This window comes from Salvelinus sp. IW2-2015, linkage group LG17 (assembly GCF_002910315.2).
Source record: "Salvelinus sp. IW2-2015 linkage group LG17, ASM291031v2, whole genome shotgun sequence".
Classification (NCBI taxonomy): Eukaryota; Metazoa; Chordata; class Actinopteri; order Salmoniformes; family Salmonidae; genus Salvelinus; species Salvelinus sp. IW2-2015.
Window position 1 is genome coordinate 35,273,789 of NC_036857.1, and position 10,559 is coordinate 35,284,347.

Here is a 10,559-nt window from a genome sequence, read left to right on the forward strand (position 1 = left end):
GTACGGATGCTCTGGAGCAGGTTTTCATCAAGGATGTCTCTGTACTTTGCTACCACCAACAAGCGTCACCATAGGGATGGTGCCATGTTTCCTCAAGACGTGACGCTTGGCACTCAGGCCAAAGAGTTCAATCTTGGTTTCAWTAGACCAGAAAATCTTGTTTCTCATGATTTGAGTCTTTAGGTGCCTTTTGGCAAACTCCAAGCAGGCTGTCATGTGCTTTTGTAATGGCCTGATTGGTGGAGTGCGGCAAAGATGGTTGTCCTTCTGGAAAYTTCTCCCATCTCCACAGAGGAACTCTGGAGCTCTGTCAGAGTGACCATCGGGTWCTTGGTCACCTCCCTGACCAAGGCCCTTCACCGAATGCTCAGTTTGGCTGGAAGCGGAAGAGTCTTGATGGTTCCAAACTTATTCCATTTAAAAATTAAGGCCACTGTGTTATTGGGGACCTTCAATGTTGCAAAAAATTTGGGATGCAGAATGGAGCTTTTATTGGCCTCTTCATGCCTCTGGAGGCTCCGCAAATTGTGTCACACCCTCCGACCACATTTTCAGATCTAGACTAAATGCATATTTATGCTTGGCCACCGCAATGGATTATGAGATGGGTGCGCATACATACATACAGTTGAAGTCGGAAGTGTACATAAACTTAMGTTGGAGTCATGAAAACTCATTTTTCAACSASTCCACAAAATTCTTGTTTTACAAACTATAGTTTTGGCAAGTCGGTTAGGACATCTACTTTGTGCATGACACAAGGAATTTTTCCAACAATTGTTTACAGACAGAATATTCCACTGTATCACAATTCCAGTGGGTCAGAAGTTTACATACACTAAGTTGACTGTGCATTTTAATAAACAGCTTGGTAAATTCCAGAAAAATTATGTCATGGCTTTAGAAGCTTCGATTGACTCAAATGATGTCAATTAGCCTATTGGAGGTGTCGCTGTGGATGTATTTCAAGGCCTACCTTCAAACTCAGTGCCCTTTGCTTGACATCATGGGCAAATCTAAAGAAATCAGCCAAGACCTCAGAAAAAAATTGTATACCTCCACAAGTTTGGTTCATCCTTGGGAGCAATTTCCAAACGCCTGAAGGTACCACGTTCATCTGCTACAAACAATAGTACGCAAGTATAAACTCCATGGGACCACGCACCGTCATACCGCTCAGGAAGGAGACACGTTCTGTCTCCTAGAGATGAACGTACTTTGGTGCGAAATGTGCAAATCAATCCAGAACAATAGCAAAGGACCTTGTGAAGATGCTGGAGGAAACAGGTGCAAAACTATCTTTATCCACAGTAAAACGAGTCCTATATTGACATAACCTGAAAGGCCGCTCAGCAAGGAAGAAGCCACTGCTCCAAAACCGCCATAAAAAAGCCAAACTACGGTTTGCAACTACACATGGGGACAAAGATTATACTTTTTGGAGGAAATGTCCTCTGATCTGATGAAACATTAGTAGAACTGTTTGCCATAATGACCATTGTTATGTTTGGAGGATAAAGGGGGAAGAACGGGGGTGGCAGCATCATGTTGTGGGGATGCTTTGCTGCAGGAGGGACTGGTGCACTTCACAAAATAGATTGGCATCATGAGGAAGGACAATTATGTGGATACTATTGAAGCAACATCTCAAGACATTCAGTCAGGAAGTTAAAGCTTGGTCGCAAATGGGTCTTCCAAATGGACAATGACCCCAAGCATACTTCCAAAGTTGTGGCAAAATGGCTTAAGGACAACAACGTCAAGGTATTGGAGTGGCCATCACAAAGCCCTGACCTCAATCCTARAGAACATTTGTGGGCAGAACTGAAAAAGCGTGTGTGAGTAAGGAGGCCTACAAACCTGACTCAGTTACACCAGCTGTCAGGAAAAATGGGCCAAAATTCTCCCAAAGTATTGTGGGAAGCTTGTGGAAGGCTACCTGAAACATTTGACCCAAGTTAAACAAACAATTTAAAGGCAATGCTACCAAATACTAATTGAGTGTATGTAAACTTCTGACCCYCTGGGAATGTGATGAAAGAAATGAAAGCTGAAATAAATCATTCTCTCTACTATTATTCTGTCATTTCACATTCTTAAAATAAAGTGGTGATCCTAACTGACCTAAGACAGGGATTTTTTACAAGGATTAAATGTCAGGAATTGTGAAAAACTGAGTTTAAATGTATTTGGCTAAGGTGCATGTAAACATCCGACTTCAACTGTACATACATACACGACTGTTCAACAGTTTGAGGTCACTGAGAAATTCTTGTTTTCCATGAAAACGTACATGAAATTAGTTGAAAAATGAATAGGAAATATAGTCAAGATGTTGACATGGTTAAAAATAATGATTTTTAATTGAAATAATAATTGTGTCCTTCAAACTTCGCTTTCGTCAAAGAATCCTCCATTTGCAGCAATTACAACCTTGCAGACCTTTGGCATTCTAGTTGTCAATTTGTTGAGGTAATCTGAAGAGATTTCACCCCATGCTTCCTGAAGTAACTCCCACAAGTTGGATTGGCTTGATGGGCACTTCTTACTTACCACACGGTCAAGCTGCTCCCACAACAGCTCAATTGGGTTGAGATCCGGTGACTATAATGGAGTGGCCAGCACAGACAGAATACCAGCTGACTGCTTCTTCCCTAAATAGTTATTTCATAGTTTGGAGCTGTGCTTTGGGTCACTGTCCTGTTATAGGAAGAAAATTGGCTCCAATTAAGCGCCGTCCACAGGGTATGGCATGGCGTTGCAAAATGGAGTGATAGCCGTCCTTCTTCAAGATCCCTTTTACCCTGTACAAATCTCTCACTTTACCACCACCAACACACCCCCAGACCATCACATTGCCTCCACCATGCTTGACAGATGGCATCAAGCACTCCTCCAGCATCTTCACATTTTTTCTGCGTCTCACATTCTTTTTTGTGATCCGACCACCTCAAAACTTAGATTTGTCTATCGATAACACCTTTTTCTAATCTTCCTCTGTCCAGTGTCTGTCTTCTTTTGCCCATCTTCATCTTTTCTTTTTATTGGCCAGTCTGAGATATGGCTTTTTCTTTGCAACTCTGCCTAGAAGGCCAGCATCCCGGAGTCTCCTCTTCACTGTTGATGTTGAGACTGGTGTTTTACCGGTACTATTTAATGAAGCGGCCAGTTGAGGAKTTGTGAGGCGTCTGTTTCTCAAACTAGACATTCTAATGTACTTGTCCTCTTGCTCAGTTGTGCACCGGGGCCTCCCACTCCTCTTTCTATTCTGGTTAGAGCCAGTTTGCTCTGTTCTGTGAAGGGAGTAGTACACAGCCTGTATGAGATCTTCAGTTTCTTGGCAATTTCACCCATGGAATAGCCTTCATTTCTCAGAACAAGAATAGACTGATGAGTTTCAGAAGAAAGTTCTTTGTTTCTGGCCATTTTGATTCTGTAATCTAATCTAACCCACAAATGCTGATGCTCCAGATACTCAACTAGTCTAAAGAAGACCAGTTGTATTGCTTCTTTAACCAGCACAACAGTTTTCAGCTGTGCTAACATAATTGAAAAAGGGTTTTCTAATAATCAGTTAGCTAATCCAAGTTTATCATTTTTAAAGGCTAACACAACATGCCATTGGAACACAGGAGTGATGGTTGCTGATAATGGGCCTCTGTACGCCTATGTAGATATTCCATTCAAATTCTGCCGTTTCAAGCTACAATAGTCATTTACAACATTAACAATGTCTACACTGTATTTCTGATCATTTTGCTGTTATTGTAATGGTAAAAAAAAGTGCTTTTCTTTCAAAATCAAGGACATTTCTAAGTGACCCCAAACTTTTGAACGGTAGCGTACATTCTGCCCTTTTTTCTTAATTCAGTCTCTAAATTGCCTTTGAGGGCCCAGTAAACAGAGATAACACGTTGGGAGCGGGTCAAATATGGAGCTGTGTTTGTAATAGCGCCGGGTGTTTACAGAGGTCTTGTAAACACTCCTTTGGGGGGGCGGGGCTGCTGTTAGCGAGATAAAAGCATTTCTTGAATGAGCCTGTGCAAGGTTTTGGAGTGGCCCGTGCTGCGGCACTAAAGCGCTGCGGAGCGAGTGCGAAACATGATGCCTCCAGGCATCTAGCTACACCATGGAGCTTTAGTAGCACTTCCCGACCATGAGATGCCAAGCAAAACATACATCCTCAGCATTCCAAGTCAACACGAGAACAAAGAACTTCCTCACCGTCTCTTCCTCGCTCTTTCCACTCATCCTCTCTCCCCTTACACAAAGACTCTCTTTCCTCCCCACCTAGCTCCCCAGGCATTCCTGGGTCTCTCCTAGCTGTGGAAATGTCAAGAATGGGAAGAAAGAGGATACACTGAGTGCAGCGGCAGGTAGAGCCTTGTCCGACTGTACTAACGTCCCCAGTCTTCTCGATGGGTGGTCGGCTGCTCACAGAGGATGGGATCCAAATTGACTATCTTAATTAAAAACGTTGAAGCCTCAGAGCTCATTCTTCAGAGGAATGCCAACCAATCACCTGGCTGAAATGGGTCCCGAAAAAAAACTCATCTGGATTTGTATCTAACCACGAGAGGCCCGGTTAAGTACTATGCCCCACAAGCAAGTCAGTGCACTGCAATAAGTGTACAGCAATGCAATATATTACAATTTCAAATAKATTGCAAGTTAACTTGAATAACGCTTGAAAAGTTTCGTACGGTTTCATTGAAACAGGACACGAAAGCATATGTTCTCTCTTCACTAGTCCACACATTTTTTTTTTTTTTTTGCAGTAGCATACCTAACACTAGGCCCTCTAGCCGGTTATGTGAAATATTGGGCTCCTCTGGCCATGCTAAGAACCTCTTCAAACACAAGGCACCCACAACAAAAAAGGACACATTCTAGATCTATATAGTAGTTGCTAGAGCGAAGAAACTCCCCTCTTCGCAACAAGGTAAAATYTCAAATGAAACGTAAAAAAGGTACAAAAAAAATAAAAGGTTAYCAGTACAGTGTTTCTTGCTTAGACAGACAAGCAAATACATTTGTGTGTGCCAAACTCAACCAAACACTATAAGCAAGCTGTGACCATKGGAATCACCTGCTACCACGAATGAGTCATGCACCGACTGTTTTCCCTGGTATTTGAGGCCTTCTTATGAAGGCCGTGGAGTCTTACTTTGACCAGCATTGTCAAGCACCAGCTGAACAGCAACAAGCCAGGCTTGARGGCACAGAGGTCAGAGAGGGGCATAGTCACAGACTCATTAGTCACAGGTATGGGTCTTCTTACAGTGGCTGACAAATGGGTTCTCTACAAAAAAATACCAAGAAGAGGCAAACCTTTTCAATTAACTCTTATTGCAGTGGGGCCGTTTCCYGTATCTACAGCTGCGGCTTGCTAAAATTGATTATTTGTGTCCTTTTTTTCTCCCAAACTCAGGAAGCTCCTCAAACTATGTTCTCTAGTGCAGACAATCTGATCTATTCATTCGTTCTCCACTTCAGTTTCCACCTGCTCCCGACTCTGCCTCTGCTTAGATAAAATGAGAAAGGCTGTCTCTTTATGGCACCAAGGCTTTTCCACTYACAGTGGTGTGAACATAACGGTCAACTGCTAAAAGAGTGTGAGAAATGTCATCCCCAGTAAATAACTCAAAGCGTCGGGTTTTATGTAAAAAGACTTATGGAGCTCCCCTGACTACATAAAACATCCCACTGACAAGGGTCAAAGGTCAGGGGTCAAGCCTCAGGGAGGTCATTTACTGTCTCTGAAGGTGTTCATCAAAGGGGACACTGTCTACCTCCTTGAGGGCTAACAGACCAGTGAAAGGCCGCACCACATTCACCATGACAACCAACATGCTCAGATGACTCAGGTGTCCCAATTTGTCTGAGTACTGGGAAACAGAGTTATGGGTGTAACCCTACAGCTATGACATTTCAGACACCACCTACTTGTGATGCATGAGAGCAGGGATTGTGATCCCTGGCTTTACAATGTGACTGCCCAATACAACTGTCAGAATAACCTTAAAATAATCACTCCAGAAARACCTGTATTTCAATTTCCAGGAAATTGACTCTTCTCGGGCTAATGTGTGGAGGTTTAGCAACAACACATTCAGTTCACCTGGCTGGCACTTGCAGCCATATTAGATGGGACACTTAGAGATGGGGTGTCTATTCCATACAGTCCTGTTGAGACAGAGAGGAGACAACAAAATGGCGGCTTACCGTCCACACAGTGCTCCACCTCCTCCAGGTTACGCAGGGTAATCCTCATCAGGCTGGAGTTGAGCATCAGCTCATTCTTGTGCGTTGGCCACATGAACTCCGGAGCCAGGTTGACAAAGAAAATGRGCGTGTCGCCAGTGGCAACCTGGTTGTCGCAGACCTCAGGGTCCCCAAAGCCACCAATCATCACCTTGTTGCCACCGTCCAAAAGAACCTCGCCATTGACCATGGTCTTTCCTTTCAGGTACCGCCATACCCTCACCTTTACCAAGGCCATGGAGAAAGACAGTGGGGGTTTAGCTCTTCATTGAGGCTGTAACTTTAACGGTAGACTGAACAAGATGGCATCATAAACAGGATATGATGTCTGCAAGTGGAAAGTTGTCATATGGTTTGTGATGTCATTTTGCAGTCTAACTTTAAGCAAACATTTAATAGCAAAAGTATTTTGCAATCATTTTAGTCAAACAAATAGATTTCAGCCTGGACTCCAGGACTAATCTAAGTTATTGCAGGGACTTATTCTCCAAAGCACTTCCTGTAATACAAATTCAAAAAGGGCCAAATTGTATACATCAGAGAGTAACAGGMTTGAATAATGACTTACTTTCCTGGACTACATCTCCTAAACCATAACCTTATTTGCAACAGAAGATTTTGCATATGCATTGGTAGGTTTTCATTTCACTTCATGGGCTGCTCTCATTTGGTGGTCCAGATCCCAAAATGGGACAACTTATCTACATCCCAAATCATGAGCCAAGGAACCATAGACCAAACAGCAGGTTGCAGAGCGCCGACTGCTACTGCTTTAAAACATTTTATTATTATTTATTTTTTTACAATGAATGACCAAAGGAATTTCTCAACGATAGACAATGCGGAGGGGTTTGTGGCGGAMTTTTAATAGCAGGATTGGCTTCTGTGAGCACTACGGTCATGGATTTCACAGGTGTATGAATATGCTACTGTATATCGCTCAAAATTAGGCTACATTGGAATATCTTGTTTGCAGCCCTTTTAATCTTAATGCAGCACATCACGCTTTTCCCGCACCCATTTGAATATGTATTAATCTATCAGTTAACAGTACACATTACTACATGATTTTGCAACCAATGCATCAGAATCTCAGGTGCAACCTACTGCCATTGTGCCCTAGAGCAAAGCCCTTTAACCCATAACCTGCTGCWGGGGCATATCTTTGTGGCTGACCCCATGCTGCTTCCAGCCTCTCGTCTGTGGTGTCTGTGGAGTTAGGGATAACACAAGATCGCAAAATATTCATTGTGTATTTTTATCTTTACGTTTGCAAAAAAAAGGTTGTTTATTGCTTCCAGAGAGATGCATACCGTTTTCAACATACCACAAAACGAACCACTGACTATACAAATGGGTGCAGTTTGCAGGAGGTCGGTCAAGGGCACTGGCAGGTGGTTCACAGCATGTTTGAGATGATTAGGTGGCAGTACGTCCAGTAGCGGTATAATTGATGGTTAGATSGTAAAAACTTTAAGGAACACGTAAGATATGGTTCTTTAGTGTTGTGCTCTGTGACAAGGTAATTGTCAAATACTACCTCATGCCTATAAATAAAGAAAGTCTTCTGAAGAACCGCAAATGTAACGCCGTATAGCTAATTCAAGTATTTCAATCATTAGAGCTCAATTGACCTTCCCTTTGAATACAAATCTTRGTGTTCCCTATGTATGTATAAAAGGGTTTATTATCCTAAAATACGTAAAAAAAACTCGTTAATTAAAAGGGGCGATTTTGTTACTTATTTGTTCAACTAWTGCCTTTATTTTAAGCTTTGCGAATGTACGAGTAGGCCTACTAAAACCGATGCACTGATTCGAATGACCACAAATGAACAAAATATTCAAAATGACATTGGAAGAAAAGTGGGCTGGTATTGGCTCTGATTTGACAGGTGCCCTTTGGAGTTACATGTAAGCCTACCCTACTTAAACAAACATGTGATACGTTGTAACGTTTTCAACACGACTATGTTACTTTGTAACCAACGGTTACAGCAGCAACCTCATTCAACAGAAATCTATCAACTCACGCCAGTACAGTCAGACTTACCTTGCAAGAGTATGTATTGTGCACTGGGTCCATGTTCATGATTTCTTCAACGGTGCCAGTCAAAACCACGTTGGCCTCCTCTTCCCTTTTCTCCAAATCGTTCTCCGGGCAACTTTCATGACCCCGTTGACAGAAAACCGCGACTATCATCAATGCCCACCCGTACAAGTGAGTTTGTTGTGAACCCATGGTCACGAAAACGGATAACAAAAAGTTGCGGACYAAATTAAATCTCTGCGACGCAAAGTAGCCTACAAATTGATGTTGCAACAATAGCCTACTCGCTATTTCGGTTACAATAATGRTTCTAATTTCCCTATTGACCACGAAGCGCCAAATTTCAGCCAGAACTCATGCATCTACTGCGTGTGCGAGCCAAGCTGCCGGCTGGGAGAGAAAAGGGTTCTCTCTCGATTCTTTCACAATCACCCTTCTGATTTGCATGCAGTCTGAATTGCTGATACGACTGGTGAAGGGGACCTTCGTTTTCAGGAAAGCTGCCAAAAGTGGTGTAAAACGCCACCCTTCGGAGAAATGACGCGTCCAATAGAACAAGTGTAGCACCAAAAAGGAATTGCACTGTGACAATGAAGTAGTCTATGCCTAWATTGTTTAGTTATAGCCATAGCCTAATCTAAACAAATAGTAAAATAAACATTTAGAAACAGTCCAGAACTGGCAATAAAGTAGACCTTTCCTAAGCAATCATATTATGMATCTTTTTAAAGATTTCCCATGATCAACATCTGTAAATGCTACCATTATGTCCCTTTTGTTAGGAATGGGTCACTGCGTACATTTCCACGCTTCACAAATTGTCATTTTAAATAGCCTACCCGTCAATCTATACGAGGAAAATGTCAAGTTTACGATGCGCTCTCGAAAATAGGATATTTGTAGAGATTTGTTCATGGTTTACCTCGTATTTCTGCTGCCCTTCCCCGTTTTGTGTAAATCTTGAAAGTAAGCCTATTCACAATTAAAATGTCAACATCAGGAACGAACAGAACGCAGCATGATAGGCCTATAGTTTGATTGTACCCTTCTTTGCCATAACAAAACACAATTTTGCACTAGGACTACTAATTTAGCACCTTAATAAACCCTTGGGCCTACCCTTTTTCTGAATGCCTATTATCCATCCCAATCCAAGGACGCATTCTGAAAAGTGAGTGCAAGCAGTGTTTGCTGTTTTYTTTAATTAAATATCTATGCCAATGGCCACATCCCAATTCTGCACACAATTTACTTTGCTGTAACTCAATGGATAAAACCAAGAACTCCCTTTTAGTTCGTTCTCATGTTGGTAAAGTGACTCCTTTTGCAGKTAGATAAGGCTACTTTTCAATTGAKCGATACGTGCTTTCACGTCAGTCTCCAWTAACACCAGAAAAAGTCGCTAGATTTGTCGKWTTTTTTTTTTTAAATGTGTCGCTAGAGGGGTCTGAATACTCGCTAAATATAGCGACAAAGTCACTAAMTTGGCAACACTGATCGTATCTGATAGATGAAGAACTGAGCACAGGTAATTATCACCAGCTGCAGCCATGCGTGTGACCTGAATTGCACACCTAWGATCAAAAAGTACAACTGTATGCCAACACGGGGCAGCCTGCACATAGATTGATGAAAAGATAACTAAAATGTAATATGGAATTCAATTAATGTTGTCATCTTTATAGTGCTTTTTTTATTTTCACATCTGCAAAATAGAAGGTAGACAGCAGAGGACAATGTTCCTGAATAACCTCTGGAAAAAGTCTCTGATAGTTATAGCTACAGCCAGGGTTTTTCCTGYTCAGGTCACATGGTTAGGAAAACCTTTTGCCCTTATACGTTTTCTAACACTTACAGCACAATGGGGAAACTAATGTCCAAATGTTATGGGCAGAGTTAGAAACTTGGCTGTCAGAAGTATTACAATGTAAATGRACTTTTAATCCATCTGTCTGTATATTTCAAGATATGGCATATGAGGTGAGATACCCGATGGGTTGGACAATACTTTTCTCGTCAATCATCTTGAAAAAACGTCTACTTAAGCTGAAAATCAACKATTGTTAACACAATGGAAAGGTCAAATGCTTTATTATCTAAATGTTGAAAGASAGAAACAAGATGGTGCAGTTTGAGGCTATGTGGCGTAGAGAGATGCGGGCCCTGGAGATGTGAGCAGGTGGGTCTAGGCAGCAGTGATGTTGTGGATGTTTGTGTGCATCTGTATATGTATGTMTTATATGTTT

The 10,559-nt window shown here is 42.0% G+C and overlaps 1 protein-coding gene across 1 annotated transcript in view; it reads right to left on the minus strand.

Moving 5' to 3' along the window:
* LOC111976655 (agrin-like) overlaps window positions 1-9,438 on the minus strand; it is a 411,714-nt gene extending 402,276 nt beyond the window's left edge. Inside the window, exons 1-2 of the mRNA XM_070448114.1 lie at window positions 8,317-9,438; window positions 6,226-6,487 (exon numbers count right to left, since the gene is read on the minus strand). Of these exons, the coding sequence (XP_070304215.1) occupies window positions 6,226-6,487; window positions 8,317-8,505 (451 nt within the window). The 5' untranslated portion in view covers window positions 8,506-9,438. The remainder of the gene's footprint in view (window positions 1-6,225; window positions 6,488-8,316) is intronic.
* Between the last annotated feature and the right edge of the window lie 1,121 nt (window positions 9,439-10,559).